This window comes from Nipponia nippon, unplaced genomic scaffold (genome assembly GCF_047370975.1).
Source record: "Nipponia nippon isolate SJK-2023a ecotype South Korea unplaced genomic scaffold, ASM4737097v1 scaffold_3, whole genome shotgun sequence".
NCBI classification, from domain to species: Eukaryota; Metazoa; Chordata; class Aves; order Pelecaniformes; family Threskiornithidae; genus Nipponia; species Nipponia nippon.
This window is the reverse complement of record NW_028262347.1, coordinates 56406860-56425271: the sequence shown is the minus strand read 5'-3', so window position 1 is coordinate 56425271 and position 18412 is coordinate 56406860. Positions and strand designations below refer to the sequence as shown.

The window sequence follows — 18412 nt, the reverse complement described above, 5'->3', positions numbered from 1 at the left end:
GCTGCTGCTTAAGCAGTTGGGAACTGTAGTAATTGCTTGAGCTGTAATGGTAGGATCAGCTGATTTTTCTGAAGAGCAATGCATCCTTTCTTCTTCCAGAGTCAGAAGTGTTGCACTGCAGTATTTCTGTAAATAGGGCTCTCCGTTGGTTTACTGGCATAGAGGTTTTGCTATGCTGGAAGTCAGATTCCTATACTTGGGTGACTCTTCCACTACCCTGTTGTGTCTTTGTAGAATGCTGCAAATAGTGCTTTTTGTCTTTGGAAGTGTTTGCAATACCAGTGTGTTTAAAGATCAAGTCCAGTGGTCTGGGTCAACGCTGAGCCCTCCATAAGCTGGACTAACCTTGAATCTGGCTTGTAACTTAATTTTTTAGCCTGCTGGAAGTAAATGACTGTCTTGGATTCAGTTCTGAAAAGCTCTGATTAAAATCTGATGCTCCCATTTCCTTGTATATACCAGAAAAAAAATTCTAAATTTCCTATGGATTAATGAATCCTGAGATCTTGGATCAATTATTGAGCCCAAACTCTTGCGCTGTTGCTTTCACAGAATGTAAATGCTGTTCTATTCTTCTGCCCAGTACACTGCTGTTTAACTCACCTGAAAACTGAAAATGCAGCTCTCATTCTCCTTTCTTTTATGAAAATTGGTACCTCTCCTGCCACTCTTGCCCTCTTCTTTTGAAGCAGCAGCAGATGGGCAGCTATTTGTTCCTTGCCTTTTTCTTCTTCTTTCCTATCAGGGAAGAAAGGGATTTTTCTGGCCCAGCTGAATAATGTGTGACTTATTAGCTCAGAGCAACCTTGTTTTTCAAGCTATATGTGCTTGTGTAGTTTTCAGACCCCCTTGTGCCCACAGACTTTCCCTGGCTATAATTTGGATTTACTCCTTCTCCAGTACCTCAATGTGATGTGAAAGATTGAATTTTTCCCTAGAGCAACAATTTGCCTGGAACAGACTGGGAGTAATGTGTTGAGGTGGCATGACATCATTTATTTATTGTATGGAGTTTCAGGAACGCTGATAACTTTTCCTTCATTGTCTTTCCAGGATTATGACCTGTGCATCACCTGCTATAACACTAAAAACCATGACCACAAGATGGAAAAATTAGGCCTTGGTCTAGATGATGAGAGCAACAACCAGCAGACTGCAACCACCCAGAGCCCTGGTGATTCCCGCCGCCTGAGCATTCAGCGCTGTATCCAGTCTCTGGTCCATGCCTGCCAGTGTCGTAATGCCAACTGCTCACTGCCATCCTGTCAGAAGATGAAACGGGTTGTCCAACACACCAAAGGCTGCAAACGCAAAACCAACGGAGGGTGCCCCATCTGCAAGCAACTCATTGCTCTCTGCTGCTACCATGCAAAGCACTGCCAGGAGAACAAGTGCCCAGTGCCCTTCTGCCTCAACATTAAACACAAGCTCCGTCAACAGCAGCTTCAGCACCGCCTGCAGCAGGCACAGATGCTCCGAAGGAGGATGGCGAGTATGCAGCGGACCGGTGTGGTAGGCCAGCAGCAAGGATTACCCTCACCGACGCCAGCCACCCCAACGACTCCAACAGGCCAGCAGCCCCCAACACCACAAACCCCACAGCCCCAGCCTCCGCCCCAGCCTGCCTCGCAGCCTCAACCTGCACCTCCCAACAGTATGGCGCCCTACACCATGCCAAGAACTCAGCCCCCCAGCGCTGTGTCCCAGGGCAAAGCAGGTGGCCAGGTGACTCCTCCAACTCCACCCCAGCCACCGCAACCACCAGTTCAGGGTCCTCCTCCAGCAGCAGTGGAAATGGCCATGCAGATCCAGCGGGCAGCAGAGACCCAGCGTCAGATGGCACAGGTTCAGATCTTCCAAAGGCCAATCCAGCACCAGATGCCCCAGATGCCGCCTATGGGAATGAACCCTCCGCAGATAGGCAGAGGTCCTGGTGGTCATATAGATCAAGGAATGGGGCCGGCAGGAATCCAGCAGCAGCCACCGTGGGTGCAGGGCAGCTTACCCCAAGCTCAGCTACAGCCAGGAATGCAGAGGCCGCCATCCATGATGTCAGTAGCCCAGCCAGGTCAGCCGATGAATATGGCACCTCAGCCAGGGATGGGTCAGGTACCTGGCGCTGCTCAGCCCAAACAACCACCTCTGCCCCAGGCGGCCTTACAAAACCTGCTGCGGACTCTCAGGTCTCCCAGCTCACCCATGCAGCAGCAGCAGGTGCTTAACATCCTTCACTCCAATCCCCAGCTGCTGGCCGCTTTCATCAAGCAGCGGGCTGCCAAGTATGCGGGCTCCCAGAACCCCCAGGGGATGACGGGTCAGCCTGGCATCCCCCAGGGTCAGCCGGGCCTCCAGCCGCAGCAGGCCATGCAAGGGCAGCAAGGAGGGGTGCACCCCAACCCAGCCATGCAGAGCATGAACCCCATGCAAGCGGGAGTGCAGAGGCCCAGCATGCCCCAGCAGCAGCCGCAGCAGCAGCCGCAGCAGGCCATGGCTGGGATGAATCCTCAGGCGCAGCAGATGAATATGAATCACTCGGGGATGGCTCCCCAGTTCCGAGACCTCCTGATGAGACGGCACCAGATGATTGAGCAGCAGCGCCACCAGCAGCAACCGCAGCCGCAGGGAGCAGGGCCAGCACTGGGGCCGGGGATGGCCAACCACAACCAGTTTCAGCAGCCCCAGGGCGTCGGGTATCCCCAACAGCAGCAGCAGCAGCAACAGCAGCAACGAATGCAGCATCACATGCAGCAGATGCAGCAAGGAAACATGGGACAAATAAGCCAGCTTCCACAGGCGATGAGTGCAGAGACAGGAGCCAGTTTGCAGCAGGCTTTCCAGCAGAGGCTACTTCAGCAGCAGATGGGGTCCCCAGCTCAGCCCAATCCTATGAGCCCCCAACAGCACATGCTCCCCAATCAGGCCCAGTCCCCGCACCTACAGGGCCAGCAGCTCCCTTCATCGCTCACCAATCAAGTGCGTTCTCCGCAGCCTGTACCCTCACCGCGGCCCCAGTCCCAGCCCCCCCATTCCAGCCCGTCCCCCCGGATGCAACCTCAGCCTTCTCCACACCACGTCTCCCCGCAGACCAGCTCCCCACATCCAGGACTGGTAGCTGCCCAGGCTAACCCCATGGATCAAGGGCACTTTGCCAGCCCGGACCAGAGTGCAATGCTTTCCCAGCTTGCTAGCAATCCCGGCATGGCAGGCCTCCATGGTACAAGCGCCACGGAACTGGGGCTCAGCTCCGAGAACTCAGACTTGAATTCAAACCTTTCACAGAGTACACTAGACATACACTAGACACATTGTAGCATTTTGGGAGCAAAAAAAATTTAAAAAAAAAAAAAGAAAAGAAAAAAAAACTTATTTTCTCAAGACTTTTTGTACTGAAGACAAATTTTTTTGAATCTTTCTTAGCTAAAACAACATTTTTCCCTGGAACACATCTGAACTCTGCAGCGGTAGTTCGTGGTTTTAAAAACAAACCAACAACGAACCTGAGGGACAGTAGAGTACAAAGAATATATTTTTGTTATGGCTGGAATCATAACCAGTCCTTTTTCTTGTTTTGGGTTTTTTTTGTTGGTTTTTTTTTTTTTCCTCGTGTGCATTGGGGAGGTCGGGGGAAGAGGGTGGTCTTCTGGTTGTTCACCAAAGGATGCCCTACTCATGCCTCCAATAGGGTTGTGTTTTTGTTTTTTGTTTTTTGTTTTTTTTTTTAAATTAATGAAAATATGTAATATTGATAGTTATTATTTACTGAGGCAGATGGTAAACATTTTCCCTATTCTGGTTTTTCTTCATGTCACTGAAAAAAAAAAAAAAAAAAAAAACCACAACAAAAAAAAACCACAGGAGAACCTTTTCCTAAAACCGGAGGACAAAATGGGTTAATGTTGCTTTAAAAATACATTACATATATAAATATATATATATAAAAGTAAATACCGATCTTTTCCTCTTTGGTTGGAAATATGTCAATTATTTGAAAAATGTAAAAATATTAAATAACTCAGTCCCTTCCCGAAGTCTACTTTTGTCCTCCAAGAATTTTCTATACAAGAGTCTGAGCTTAAAAAAAAAAAAAAAACTTCAAGTATTAAAATGATTTGTACATGTAGAGAGAAGACATTTTTGCAAATACACAGGGGCAGCTGCCAAATGGATGTAGTATATATATTGTGGTTTCTGTTTTCTTGAAAGAATTTTTTTCGTTATTTTTACATCTAACAAAGGAAAAAAAAAATAAAAAGAGGGTAAGAAACAATTCCAAGCGGATGATTTTAACCTGAGAAAAAGTCCCTGGGGTTTCTTCTTTATGCTTGCTTTCTCTCTCCCGTGCCCCTTTCCCCACCCTCTTCCACTTTCTGTAAAACTTGAAAATAGAAAGCAAAAAACCCTCAAATGTTGTAAATCATGCAATTAAAGTTGATTACTTATAAATATGAACTTTCGATCACTGTATAGACTGTTAAAAATTGATTTCTTATTACCTATTGTTAAATAAACTGTGTGAGACAGACAGCCTGTTTTTAATGTTTCCCTTCTCTCCCACATGTGTTGCTTGTTCTTAAAATGGTGGGGGTAGCAGAATCATTCAGATGTTCGCTATTTAGATGTCGGAGAGCTATTTAATGTATATGACTGTTTTAAAATGCAAATCTCTAATAAGGGACACGGAGTAATAATTAGTCTTCTAAATGGATGCTTTTGGTACAACTCTGCATTTGCGTTTGTTCCCGGCATGTATCTTTGACCAAAGAAACGAGGTCTGACCTCGGCAGTTGTGCCAGTCGGCTGTACCCCACCCTGCTCACGCAGCCTGGGAGCAGCTGATCTTCAAAGGACCTGTTTTGCATTTTGAAATGAGAACTATTGTTTGGATATGCGATATTAAAAGATCCTATTTCACTTGGAATATATTGTACACCTTTCGGCACCGAAGCGTGAGCATGAGGTAAGCTTGCGTGGATGGCCCGTAGACACCACACCCAGACGGTGCGTGGGTGCCCCGTCACACCGTGGTGCATCTGGTGATCTGCCAGACGTAGAGCACGTGTGGTCGGTTACTGTACATTATTTTGGGGATTTCCTGAACCAGAAGTGCTTCAGCTGTGCAGCGTGTGTGTAGTAAACCCAGTTGCGTGCCGCTCGTAGCTGTGTGCGCATGGAGTTAATCCCACCATGTAAGAACATGTTGCTGCTTGTGTGCTGGCTGAGCACCACGTATGCGGCTGGTCCATTGAGGGCTTCCCAAAATACAGCCTTACTCTGTGTGTGTATCTACAGTGCTGGCGGCCTAGGGAGTAACTTGTGCCAGGGCATTACACACCTGGATGTGACCAGAGCACAACATCTGCGTAAGGCCAGCTGTGTTGTGAGCATCAGCATATCCACAAATCCCAGGCAAATAACAACGAGAGCAAGCTGCCTTCAGGAAACGGCTGGTGGAAGATGACCCGGGGGGAACTTGGACAGATGGGAGCCTCAGCCACGTGCCAAAGAAAAGTCATGGTGTATTGTGATGTGGACGGATGTTGAAGGCTGTTAGAATGGGAGTAAAATGCTTTGATATCTGGGTATAAACACAAGTAGGACCATGAATCTTTTATAAAAAAAGGTGTATTTGATAGCGAGAAGCCTTCAGCAAGATGGTGGGAAGTCCCTGGGAGGCTTAAGGAAAGCAGCCCAGTGCTTTGGTACTCTCCCCTAGGTAATCCTCATGCCATCGCCCCTGCGTGGCGCAGGCCAGCTCTGCACCAAGCCCACAACTGCCTCGTCTGCTTTGGGAGAGACTGCTGTTGGCCCGCTCTAAAGGAGAGCAGAAAACAACATGCCACATGTTGAATGCCAGGGCAGCAGACTGAGATGGTTTAGATCTGTGTTCTCCGTGCCAATCGTGGCCAGCTTTCCTCTCCCTTTCCCCCCACCCAAGCGAAGTCTAGTTTTACTTTCAGCCTTGGGGCTTCTCAGGCCTTATTTTTATAAATAAAATTCCTTCTGACCACATACTGCCTAGTGAAGTGTAAAGTGTACCCAGCTTTCTGGCTTGTATGTTTTTCATGCATCCCAACCTAGAGGCATGAATGAAAGCTGTTTGCTATGTTAGGACAAAAAAAATCCGTTTTGAATTTGTCCCCGCCTGCGTGGGAGCATCTAGGCCATGCTGAAGTGGCGAAGCCTCGAGATCTTGCAGAGCAGCTTTGATTCAAAGAGCTACAGATCTTCCAACTTCGAATGCCAACGTAGCAACTTGCTTAAAAGATGCCACGAGGCATTTTATGGTACAGCACAGCTGCTGTGTCCTTCTTTGTAGATGCTGTCTCTGAGCCAAGTTGAAACATTTTATTGAAGTGGTGTGGATGATCGAGGGTCTTGAATTTACATGGGGTTTATTTCCCTTGCATCCCTCCGCCTCTGCTTTCCCCAGTTCCCCTGGAGAACCAGAACCCACCAGTTGGGAAAACGCTATGGGTGATGGGAGAAGTGGTAGGACTTCAGGATGGCAACAAAATGAGGATGTCATCTGTATCGCTGCCGTCTGCCCTTGCCAATCAGTTGCATCCAAGTTAGAGTAGGTTGTTTCATTCCTTGGACCAGCAAAAGGAACTTGCACGCAATGTTTTAGCAGTCCAATCCACAAGATTTATTGTCCAGTTACAACAATGCTAATGCTTATAAGTCAAATAATACACAGTTCAGCGATGTGAACTTTCTAATGTCTACCCCTTCCAATGCCCCTTTGGGTCCTAGGGTCAATGACTGAAGTTGCAGGTGAGAGGGCTTACAGTCGCATGGAGGGGTACGATCATGATTTCTCCCTCAGTCTTGGGGTCATCTGTTTGTAAAAAATATACCTTGCTCTTCCCCAGTTCATTGTTCCACATTATGTACTAATTTACTGTTTATGGAGTGTTTTATGTATGTTGCATACTTGTTCTTTGTTACCTCTAGAACTGGTTTCACCCAGCTGCCGGTTGCTCTGATGACTTGGCCACCAGTGAATTGCTTATAGCCCTGGGCCTGCAGTGTCATCCCGTGACCGTATGTGTCTGCACTGCTTCCCCCCCCCCCCCCCCCAAATTCTAGCATCATAGATACCCTATTCTACACAGAGCCACTTGTTATTACAGGAGCCCAGAACAGCTGAGGTGGGCAGGCACCTCTGGGGATCGTCTGGTCCACCTCCCTGCTCAAAGCAGGGTCACCTAAAGCAGGTTGCACACAGCCGTGTCCAGATGAATATCTCCGGGATGAAGGTGCCACAGCCTCTCTGCCTGCTCCCCCCTCCAGGTATCTATAGACGTGGATAAGATCCCCCTGAGCCTTCTCTTCTCCAGGCTGAACAGTCCCAGCTCTCTCAGCCTGTCCTCTTATGACAGATGTTCCAGTCTCCTCCTCATCTTCCTGGCCCTTTGCTAGCCTCACTCCGCTATGTCCATGTCTTTCCTATACTGGGGAGCCCAGACCTGGACACAGCATTCCAGCTGTGTCTCACCAGTGCTGAGGGGATCACCTTCCTCCACCTGCTGGCAATGCTCTTCCTAATGCAGCTGAGGAGGCTGTTGGCCACCTTTGCCGCAAGGGCATGTTGTTGGCATATTCAACTTGCCACCAGGACCCCCAGGGCCTTTTCTGCCAAGCTGCCTTCCAGCATGTGCTGGTGCATGGGGTCGTTCTTCTCAGGTGCAAGACTTTACGTTTCCCTTTGTTGAACCTCATGAAGTTCCTGTCAGCCCATTCTTTCAGCCTGTTGAGGTCCCTCTGGATGGCAGCACGACCCTTTGGTGTATCTGCCACTCCTCCCAGTTTTGTACCATCTGTGAACTTCCTGAGGATGTACTCTGCCCCATCATTCAGGTCACTAATGAAGATAACGTTAAACAGTATTGGCCCCAGTACCAACCCCTAGGGTATTTCACCTTAGTGACTTGCCTCCACTGGGCTTAGTGCCACGGATCCCAACCCTTCAATCTACCTTGCTGTCTACTTATCTAGCCCATACTTCCTCAGTTTGTGAGGAAGTTGTCAGAGATGGTGTCAAAAGCCTTAAGTAAATTCAAGATAAACAACATTCACTGCTCTCCTCTCATTTGCCAAGACAGTCATAGAATCATAGAAGGCTGTAAGGTTGCTTAAGCGTGATTTCCCCTTCATAAATCCATGGTGACTACTCCTGTTCACCTTCTTGTCCTTAGTGTGTTTGGAAATGGTTTCTGGGAAGATTTACTGTGTCTCCTTCCCAGGGATTGACTGGCTTGTAGTTCCCAAGATTCTCCTCCTTTGAGACAGGACTCTCATTCTTCCACTCCTCAGGAACTTCCCCCAGTCACCATGACCTTTCAAAAATAATAGAGAGTGGCCTTGCACCGACATCAGGCAGCTCCCTCAGCACTTGGGTGTGCAACCATCAAGTCCCATGGACTTGAGCATGTCTGGTTTGTTTAAATGTTCTCTAACCTGATTCAACTTCACTGAACGTGTCCTTGCTCCAGGGAGCTGGGATTGCTGAAAGCAGGGAACTTCAGAGAGGCACCCAGACGTGCTGATTTCCCAGAAAAGTTATGAGAGCTTTTCCCAGGAAGCTCTCCTCCCAGCACGTCCTTGTTTTCATGCATACATGTGGGCTGGGCCCCCATCTGCCACGTATCAAGATCTCTTCTGTCCACGTCACACTGCAACCTTTGCTTGCTAAGCTAGTCCATCACTTCCTCACTGTTGCCCCTAAAGCTCTTCTCCACAGGCTGGGCAGCCTTTGTCCGCTTAGCAAAGATGGTTTTGCCCCCTTGGTCAGGTGGATCCCATCTCTTCCTAGCAGGCCTTGATCCTTGAAGAGGGTCCCATGGTCATAAAAGCTGAATCCCTATTGACACCAGCTGCACAACCAGTTGTTGACCTGCAGGCTGCATCTGTTCCCCCCCAAGTACTTTTCCCTCACCAGCAGAAGACCACTCAGCCCCCACACTTATGCCCATTTCATCCAGAGCCATGAAGTCACACGTGATATGCTCCGGGTCTCCCCTGGCAGTATCATCGATGCCCACATGGAAGAGCAGCAGAGAGGGTAACAGTGTGAGGTCTGGACAAGCTTTGGCAGCCTCTCCATAACATCCCAGATCTGAGACCCCGGCAAGCAGCACACCTCTGTAGGCAGGTTGGTAGATGGGGACCTCCGTCCCCTGCAGCGGGGAGTCTCTCAGTACTAGCGCCCACCCCTGCCGCATGGTGCTGCGGCATGGCTCAGGCCCAGGCCTAGGCAGTTCAGATGTTTCCCTGGACACAGCTGCCAGCCTCACATCTGCCGTGAGGGCACTGAACCAATTCAGTTGTCCTGTACATGTGCAGGTGGAGCAGGAGACGTCCTCCTGGTAGCAGAAGTCACACAGGCTTCCAGCCTTCATCGTCATGGGAGTCACTGATTCCCAACCCAATGAGCACAGGCTCTGCCTTCAGTATCAGCAAAGCCGTATCCTCCCCCAGGAGAGCTCAGCCTGGGTGGAGGCTCTGGCATTACAGGGAGAGCTGTTCCAGTGGCTGCCGGAGACCACGCCACGTGGCACATCACCGCCATTGCTGAGCATGGGGACCCTGACCCGCTCTGTGCACCCCACTGTGCAAACCCCTGCATCTGTTAGCTGCTCTGCAGGAGCTGCGCTCTAGGCCCAGCAGTTACGTACGCTTCTCCCTAGTACCTGCTCTCTATTAGTTACGGTAATATATATGCAGTAAGAGTCACACCAGACAATTGTACCAAAACTAAAACAATGTTGGTAACAGTCACCTGGTCATTAGACAACTGTTGTAACAGCGAAACGAGCTACAGCACAGCTCCTGGCAGGCCAAGACAAGTCCAGACAGAGCCCGGCCCGAGTTACTCAGCGCAGAGTTTGTGGCCTCTTACAAGCAGTGGCAGGACCACGACAAGGCTGAGGTACACGATGTGACAGTGACAGCCATTCCAGCTTCTGCTTCCTCTTGCCGTGCTTCTTCCAACATTTGATACACTCTTAGTTCCTCTGCAAGAAACACCACCTCCTGTTTCCAAGATGGTCTTTTTACACACACCATGTCCTCGATTGTGCTGCTCCTGGTTCCAACCAAACTCAAGGACTCTGGCCCAGCCTCTCTGGAGAGCCACGAGCGGGTCCTGTCTTGAAAGACAGCAATGGTCAGAAGCGTCTGCTCCTAATGACTGGTTCTGCCTAAGTGTGTGAAGAGGCCTCCTAACCTTAAACTGATTTCTTCTTTGAAGAACAGCCACACATTGGCCTGGCTGGGGAATGTTTGTTTTTACAGACCCTCTTAGCGGCTGCCTTCGTACAACACAACCCTTGGGTAACTGTTGGTTTGCACAAGGAGCCATTTCCTCCCTGGGCTTGTCAAAACAGACCATGTGCTATAGATCGCGGCCTGAGACAGAGCCTAGCTCGGCCCCTGAAAGTGTGAGAGCACAACGGGCTCCATCTGCAGTGGTTTCAGCAGCATCTATGCCTGCACCGCAGTTGAAAAGCCGCTGAGCTGCTCCGTCAGCCTTGACAGGCACGTCATGTGCACTGGCATCTGCCTGCCCGGCTTCGACCTGGCACTTTGTTTAGAAAAACAGGGATTTGATGATTTGCTTGAGTTGCCTTAGTTGCGCTCCCTTAGAACAGGGTCTTGGTTGTAACTCCCCAGCAGGGATCCTGCGCACGGTACATGTTTGAAAGGGAAACCTGTTCTGTAACCGGTGCTGTGGGTAGCCGATGGGCAATCAGCCATGGCTCCAGTCTACGCTCCCTGTTGTAGGGAGCGTGGTGGATTTAGGAGGGTGGAGGAATTACTATTGGCACCATCTCCCATAGCCATCTTTGAAGCCCTTCATAGCTCCTGGTGAAGCTGGCATGGCTGAGACTGTTGTTTTCCCCAGGTGTGCTGGGTGGTGGCAGGCTCTGGCGTATCTTGGGAGCACAGAGCTATGCGGGATGCAAGCACGAGCTCTGCCAGTGGGTGTTTTGCTTCTCCCCGTGCCCCCGCAGTCCCCGGGGCAATAGCAGGAATGGGAAGGCAGTGACAGTGGCATTACAAGAAGAATGCTCTTTGCCAACCCTGCTCCTCTGGCTGAAAGGGCGTAGCTTCTGCTGCCCAGAACAGCAGGGAGTGCTTCACTTAGGTTTGTTCCTTTTTCACTTTTGCTTTTTGTTGTCTCTGTTGCCCCGCACTGTTGCTGTAGCCTTTCTAAAATGGGGAAAGAGTGCAGGTACAGCTGTGTACCCCGTGGAGGAAGAGTCGCAGCAGCACAGGACTCTGGGGCTGGTGAAGCAGGTGCTCAGATGTAGGGGCATCCCGGGGCTGATACAGAAAAGATCTCCAAGGGCTGGAAGGCAGGACTCGGGTGTTAAATTTTGGCTGGGAGATAAGGCCTGCTAAGCTAGGGCCCAGCCCTCCGCACTAGCGCCAGGGGTAGTGGCCTCAGGGATAGGGGCTGTGGGGCAGGAGTGGGGACTGCAACACGGCACTGGAAGCCTGGGCCTCATTTTCTGCTCGTGGCATCCCCGTCTCCCTAAGCTGAAGGTCCTTCAGGCATTTGCTTTTCCTGTGCTTTCTTGTGATAGCAATGAGAGCAACAGCAGCAGTGGGGGAATCCCGTGTTCTTCCTGGGCAAATGTGGTCTGCTGTTCTGGCAGCGGGTCAGTAACTTCAAGTTTCTGTAAAGAAAATCCTTGGGGCTGGTATCTTGGGCATCTTTTTTTTTTTTTCAGTCCACCTGCTGTAACCCGTGTCCTTCCTCCCCTGAATTGTGGACCATGTGCTGTGTCTTGCCTGAAAAGGTATTACAGGGGATTATAGGGGCACATGGGAGGACGTGGGGGAGGAAAAGGATGCCCATCCCTACACAACTCACGCAGCCTGGTTGGTTCATGGAGCAGCACCTTTCCTTTTCTGTTGTAAGAAGAAGATCTGAAAGGTTCCTCTGGGGGAAGGAGAGCTGACAACAGGTTGTAGGAGAGGCACTAGCTACCTGCTGTGGTGCTAGATCAGTACTGTGCTGAAGCGAATAATTTCATTCGCTTTGATGACAGCTGCAGTGGAGATTACATCTCTGTTCAGCCAAAGATCGGGACTTGCTTTTTAAGTTGGTATCCCAAACAGCTTCCAGTCTGTGGTCTACACTGAGTCATACAAAGCCACGGGCAAGACAAGTCTCTGTCCTTGTTTAGCATTGCGACTGAAACCCTCAGCACACACTGCCCAGCCCAGCTGGCATTCTGCATCCTGCGAGATGAGATGAGCTAACTCACTCGTGCTCATCTGGAGCCAGTAGGAGCCACCCTGCAGCTTCAACTGCCCTGTACAAGGTGGAAGACAGCGATTAAAGCAGCAGATGAGACTGGTGTGAATGTCCTGCAGGATCGTGCTCGGGCAGCAGGACTTCATCATTGCCTTTCTGGCAGTGGTCTGCAGATGGTGATGCTGGAGTAGGAGGCAGGGGCCCCAAAGCAGCCAGACCAGAGGTGCCAATTCTCAAAATGACCGGGGGGGAGAAGTGAAGCTGAATGAAAACGCTCCCCCACCCCCCGTGACTCAAAGCAGGTACCTATGGCACCTTTGTTCTCTTGTGTCCGTTTTGAAGGGGAATTCAGGAGTCGGGTCTCTACATCCACCCTGTGATGATCAGCTGTGCAATAAAATAAGTGCCTTGTTTTAAATGCAGATTCTTCCTTCGATCATGCATTGCTGTGCCATGACGGAGGCTTCTAGGCTGCTGCCTGTTGCTTGTGATGATGCTTCTTGTCTACTTTATGAAAGAAGCGGCTTCTCTCCCCCTTTTATCTCCATCCTCATCTGGGATTGTCTGTGCATGTCTTGGATCAATGGAAATGCACAGCTTCCATTAAAAAGAGCCACATTTTTCAGTGAGACCCAACTTCTTACAAAGGTCTTGTTTATCTTGTCTTGCAACATTTGGTTTTCTCATGATGTGGCTTTGTGCTGCAAGTTGCACTGAGTTGCAGCTCAGTGTCCCCAAACACATGTAAATACCTGAAATACATTTAAAAGGTCAGGTACATGCTGGGAAGACCCTAATTCTCTTGCTGCAACGACCATGCCGTGGAGCGTGAGATGCGTGTGAGCCACTTGAGCAAATGGCTCCCTCCTGCTCATGCCGTGGCCTCTGCTCAGCTTCAGCAGCTGCACCCTCCTCTTGCCTTTGTTTCCAACTGCACCGGGGTACACCAGGCCCTGTGCAGTCGTACATAAGCAGGCAGGCACCTATATAGCCTTATGGAGGCTTTTAATGTGTTTGTACTGCTTGGGTATGGGCAGGTGGGGGTGGCAAGGGCAAGACTAATGCGTTTCCCTTCCCTGTTAAACTCAGCCAGTTTCTTATTACAGAAGCTCATAGCTGTTTCTCCCGCAATTCAGTTGTCTCTGAGGAATCAAGGGGAGAACAAGATTTATTACTCCAAAGCAAATCTTTGTCCAGCACTGAGATAGGATGGGGAGTTAAAATCAGGTGGCTTATTTCCAGGATGATTGTGTGGGGTTTTCCCTCCTCCTTTTTCCATCAATAAGGGGTGAAGATTGGAGTGTGGCACTGAAATAAGCTCCCAGTACATGTCTCCCTGGTGAGCAGAGGTTTGGGGTATCTCACCAGGCCTGTCGATTGAAAGCTAGGACGGCGTGAGGTGTGAGCTGGGTCTAACAGCACCTGTGCTGCCATGGCTTGTAACTGCATTCACTGGATGGGTTAGAGCTGCCAAAAGTTAGAACCCCAAAATCATGAGTATAAAAACAAAGACCTCAGCTGCTCCTCCGTTTGGTCCCTCTTTTCTCAGACTGAGCTTGTACTGAAGCATTGCAAGCCTTTTTTCTGTCACCTAGGCCCAATTCCCTGGTGTCTCCATGAAAAGTGGGAGAGGGACCTTAACTGTGACTTGGGAAAGCATACGTTAAGGGGTTTCCCCCTTGGTAAACTGCATATAATGTGCCAGGCCATATGGATGTTGTAACATCTCGTCTTCTGCTGTTCGCTGGACTTACTGGTCCTCCTGGCTGCCCCTTCTGCTGGGGACGGTGACCTGGCAGGGCATGGCGGTGCCCCACATCTTTCTAGGTTTGCAGAGGAATCAAACAGGTAGCATAGCTCAGCACTCAAAAGTCCAATTTCTTGGGGGACGGGGATGGGGTAAGTACTTAAAACTGAGAGGTTTATCTCCCAGGCAGTTAACTCTTCTCTCCCCTTTTCAGGACAGCCTTGGAACTGGGCATAGTTTGGTTTGTTGTTTTTTTTTTTAAATCTGGACAACATTTTTTAAAGTTTTTTTTATTCTTTGTTGAGCTGTGTTGACATATACTGGCAGAGCTAGCATGGTAGTAAAGTAGCAAGAAAGGACAGGCTAACTTAGTATCTCTGCCCTTAACTGGGATGCTTGCTGGGTCTGGGGTTGGATCATTTGTTCACCGCACAAACCGTTTAATCGCCGCGTCTACTGCACAGTGTGACTTAATGACAAGTTGCTTGGAAATACATAAGGACATCAATATAACATTAAGGATGATCTGACAAGGGTTTTCTGTAGGTTCTGCAGCCCGTGAGAGAGAACGAGAAATCAGCAAGGGCTTAAATCTACCTCTGAGTAGGCTGCTACCCGCTCTTACACGGTGCAGGATGTGCCCTCCCTTGAGGAAACAGAACCCGCACGCTGGCAGCGTGGCGCTTGCGACGTTAGGATTCTGCCTGAGGATCCCGAATCAAATACAGGGGATACTGAAAAAGAAAGCAAGAATAATTGCGTGCTTCGAGCGACCCTCCCCGCCTCAGAGGCGCTGTCGGCCGTTGGGCGGCGTCGCGCGCCCTCCTCGGCCGTTGGTGCCGGAGGGAGCGGCGCCTCCTCCCCGCCGCCCTCGGCCGGGCCCGGGCGCCGCCGGCTGCCGCTCGCCCGCCGCGCCCGGAGACCCCCCGGCCTGATGGTTTTTCGACGTTTTTCCGGTGGGGCTTGTGGTGCTTCCGTCGGTAAACTGCAGCAGCGTCGGTCGCCATGAGCTCCGGGATACTCGGTCTGGGATCGGGAGGTTCCGTCCTGTCAGGGGGCAGCCAGAAGCAGTGGCATGAAGACGTCACTCAGGATCTCCGAACCCGCCTTGTTCGTAAATTGTGAGTAGCTGATACCAAAACAATCTCCTGTTGGGTGAGTTGCTGCCTTTGAGGTGTGCGGGTGGGGGGAGGCAGGAGGAAGCCTGGTTTCCAAAACCAGGGGGTCAGGGTGTGAGTTTTGTCAGGGTCCATGAGAAGGGGAAGCAGAAGCAGGAACGGTGGAGCTGCATCTGCTAGTTTGGGGCTGTGGTATTGGAAGTGTCCCACTCCCCCAGCCATCTACACGGGGGCAGTGTCCCCTGGGAGCAGTAGCAGTGCTTCAGTCTGCCGGAAGATTTCCTTGCTGCTTTGTGTTCGGATCACTGGGGTTGATGCTGATGTCCCGGTCTGAAGGCATCCTAATCACTTGCACGCTTTTTTCACCCCCCCCCCCCCAGAGTCCAAGCCATATTTCCTGCTCCTGACCCCACAGCACTGAAGGATCGGCGTATGGAGAATCTGGTGGCATATGCTCGGAAAGTGGAAGGGGATATGTATGAATCAGCAAACAGCAGGGTGAGATGCCATCCTCTGTCGTCCAGCCGTGTGTGTCTCTGCCTTGATCCTAGAGTGGTTGGGAAGAGGAGTGAAAGCACAGATGAGAGTCCCAGGCTGAGGAAGCGTGTGTTCAGGGGCTGCTGGATGGGGTGTAGGAAGCAGCCAGCTGCAGGCTTCTGCCTGGGTGTGCCGGGAGTCAGGGCGGTGCCTGTTGGGGTGTGCTGTGCCTGAGACTTGTTGGGGTTCCCTGAAGGCAGCGTGAAGCTCTTCACTGTGATTCTCTTCTCACATCCAGCACTTCTTTGGGAGAAATGTCCAGTGTTGGCCTAATGCTTGCCAGCAACGCCCTGAGCAGTGCCCCTTTTTGCCCTCTTGTCTGCCCAGCAACCCCTGCAAGGGGAGAGCCACCCCCACCCAAGCTGAAATGTGTGTGTAGAAGGCTGTTTTCCAAGCTTGGATCACTGGGACCTGTTGCCTTTACTTAACATATGTCATCTCCTTTCCTGATTTGTATTCCTCCCCAACAGGCAGAGTACTATCACTTGCTAGCAGAGAAGATCTATAAGATTCAGAAGGAGTTGGAGGAGAAACGAAGAACCAGGCTGCAGAAGCAAAACATGATCCCAAACGCTCCGGGCATGCCACAGGCTCCCATGAATCAAGGGCCCAACATGGGACAGCCCCAGCCAGGGATGTCTGCAAGTAAGAACAGTTGGGTTACTGACCGCCTGGTGCAGGGGAATCCTGTATTGTCATGGTCATCATGATGGTGACCATTTCCCTCTTTTCATTTCACAGTTATCTTTGTAAAATTAGTCTGCCAAAAGTTAAGCAGTGCACATGTTTTGGGTTTTTTTTATTTCTTCTGTTTGCTTCTTGGTTTGCTGAGCTGTTCTACCTTACTTTCCCTTTTCAAAGGACACTATCATGAACATATGACCAAGGGTTACAAGTCTATAACCACTTCTTGTTCAAAATGGCTGCCTTCCCCAGTGCTGATGACAAAAATTAAACCCTTGGTTTTTGTTTTCTTATGGTGTCAGCATAGGAAGTGAGAGGAAAAGCATTACTAAAGCCTTGTGCCCCTTCCCACTGCACTTAAGAATTTGGAGGCTGGCCCTGTAACCAGAACGGCTGCCACTTTGTGCTGGAAGTGGAACTAGGCCCATGGACTGCCAGGATTCTCATGAGCTCTTTGAAATGACAGAAAGTAGAAAACTAAAAAACGAGGCTCTGGCGGAGTAGCGGATGAATTTATGAAGCCCGGGGACCTGGAGCACGAGCTCCCCACCTCGGAGCGTGGGTGAGGGGACAATGCCAGTAGCCAAGCACAAAGAGCCCGTGTGCCAGTGCTCCTAACGGAAGTTGTGATGATGAGGGACAGAGCTGGTGCTGAAGTACAAAAAGCTGCTCCAGCCGCACAACTTTGAGCTGAGCGCCTGTGTCCAGCTCTGAGAAAGCAGTCTGACGTCTGTCCGGCAGGAATAATCCCTCCCGTTACATCCTGGACTCCTTCTGTGCTTTCGCCTGACAGCAGCCTTTTAATAATGATCTTTCTAAAATTTTTATTTCGGATGGCATCAAAACAGAGACCAGGCCCAGAGCAGCAGTAGGGAAGGAGATGGGAAAAATGAAGTCTAAGTTTTGGGGTTCAGTTTCTTGAGGTTGTCAGTGCTGTTATATCCCTAAGGAAAGGAGCTGGCTTTACAAAGGTACTACGATTAATGTTACATAACAAAGTTTTTATTATTAAAGAGAATATAAGTATTCCTTAATCAATTTGAATTTGATTCCAATTAAAATGAAATTATTTAAATATTATTGAAAAGGTTTATTTAGAACCGCAGTGAGAAATGAACAGCCATGGGGTGGGGCCTGCCTTTCATCCTGTTCTGTGTCAAGACAGAACTCAGTTTTGCTTAAGCTCTCAAGAAGCCTTGAGCCAGCCTGTCTGCGAGCCAAGGGAGCGGTGCTGCCTGTTCGGCTCTGGGAAGGACGCAGGGGATGCACACCAGCAATAGCTCATGATGTGTTACCTGACAGATTGTTGCCGTAGAAAGGTTTAATGAACCTTTAATTTTGTATCATCTGTGTCTTTTCTGGAAACACCTTTGTTGTCTGTCATGCAGTGCACTATCTATCAGTATTTGCAAGGGAATAACAGCCTTCATAATTTATTTCATTATCAGCTACGCTATTTAAATACTTGAAAAGCAATTTGCTGTTTCAGTGCTGGAGTATCGTTTGGAAAACCTGAACCTGGAGGACCCCTGACGCTATGGAAATCTGCTGATCAAGTTGCAGGCAGTAGGCTTTGCAAGCTCCCCGCCGCTGCGACCCCAGTCGCTCCCCAGGATTGTCAGCGTGGTTCACACTGACACTCCTTTGCGTTTGGAGCGACAGGCTGTAGCCGCGTGTTGGAGCCTTTGGATTGCCCGGGAGAGCAATCCGTGTGTAGCTGTACCGTAGGCAAGCCTTTGGAATGGACCTCGTCCGTGCTGCCTTGCTTCCGCCTGCAACCGCGGCCGCCCTGCGCGCACGAGGGAGGAGCCGCGCGCGTGCTTCACGCGCGGTGTGTTTAGCTACGCTACAGACTGTGCAGAGCCCTGCGTTCAGTACGGGCTTTTTTTTTTTTTCTTTATTTAAAGTGCCAGCACAATGAAGGTGATACCAGAATAAAAGGAGTAGAATGGGCAACATTTCGCTAACCCCAGGGGCCTTACCTTCTGCGTAAAAGAGAATCCATGCCAGAGACAAGACGGGGAGGCGCTTGCTTCTTGGCTGTTCTTGACAGCGAGC

At 50.1% G+C, this 18412-nt stretch overlaps 2 protein-coding genes across 8 annotated transcripts in view; both read left to right on the top strand.

Moving 5' to 3' along the window:
- EP300 (EP300 lysine acetyltransferase) overlaps nt 1-4524 on the top strand; it is a 66108-nt gene extending 61584 nt beyond the window's left edge. For all 5 annotated transcript variants that reach the window (XM_087766092.1, XM_087766090.1, XM_087766091.1 and 2 more), the window contains one exon: nt 1054-4524. In XM_087766092.1, coding sequence (XP_087622218.1) covers nt 1054-3300 — 2247 coding nt within the window. In that variant the 3' untranslated portion in view covers nt 3301-4524. The remainder of the gene's footprint in view (nt 1-1053) is intronic.
- Nucleotides 4525-14665: 10141 nt separating this feature from the next.
- Nucleotides 14666-18400, top strand: LOC148054645 (histone acetyltransferase p300-like). 3 transcript variants are annotated; one of them, XM_087766105.1, is made up of 4 exons: nt 14682-15136; nt 15514-15631; nt 16141-16315; nt 18262-18400. In XM_087766105.1, exons 1-4 carry the CDS (start codon nt 15021-15023, stop codon nt 18273-18275), a joined length of 423 nt encoding a protein of 140 aa, XP_087622231.1. In that variant the 5' UTR covers nt 14682-15020; the 3' UTR covers nt 18276-18400. The 3 variants fall into 3 exon arrangements, with proteins under 3 accessions (XP_087622229.1, XP_087622231.1, XP_087622230.1); XM_087766104.1 differs by lacking the exon at nt 18262-18400 and adding an exon at nt 17844-17982 and having other exon boundaries at nt 14685-15136; XM_087766103.1 differs by lacking the exon at nt 18262-18400 and having other exon boundaries at nt 14666-15136; nt 16141-17833.
- Nucleotides 18401-18412: the final 12 nt, after the last annotated feature.

Coding starts and splice junctions, on each gene's coding strand:
- LOC148054645 (XM_087766103.1), top strand. CDS start 15,021: ATGAGCTCCGGGATACTCGGTCTGGGATCGGGAGGTTCCGTCCTGTCA. Junction 15,137..15,513: donor ACCCGCCTTGTTCGTAAATT/GTGAGTAGCTGA, acceptor CCCCCCCCCCAG/AGTCCAAGCCATATTTCCTG. Junction 15,632..16,140: donor ATGAATCAGCAAACAGCAGG/GTGAGATGCCAT, acceptor CCTCCCCAACAG/GCAGAGTACTATCACTTGCT.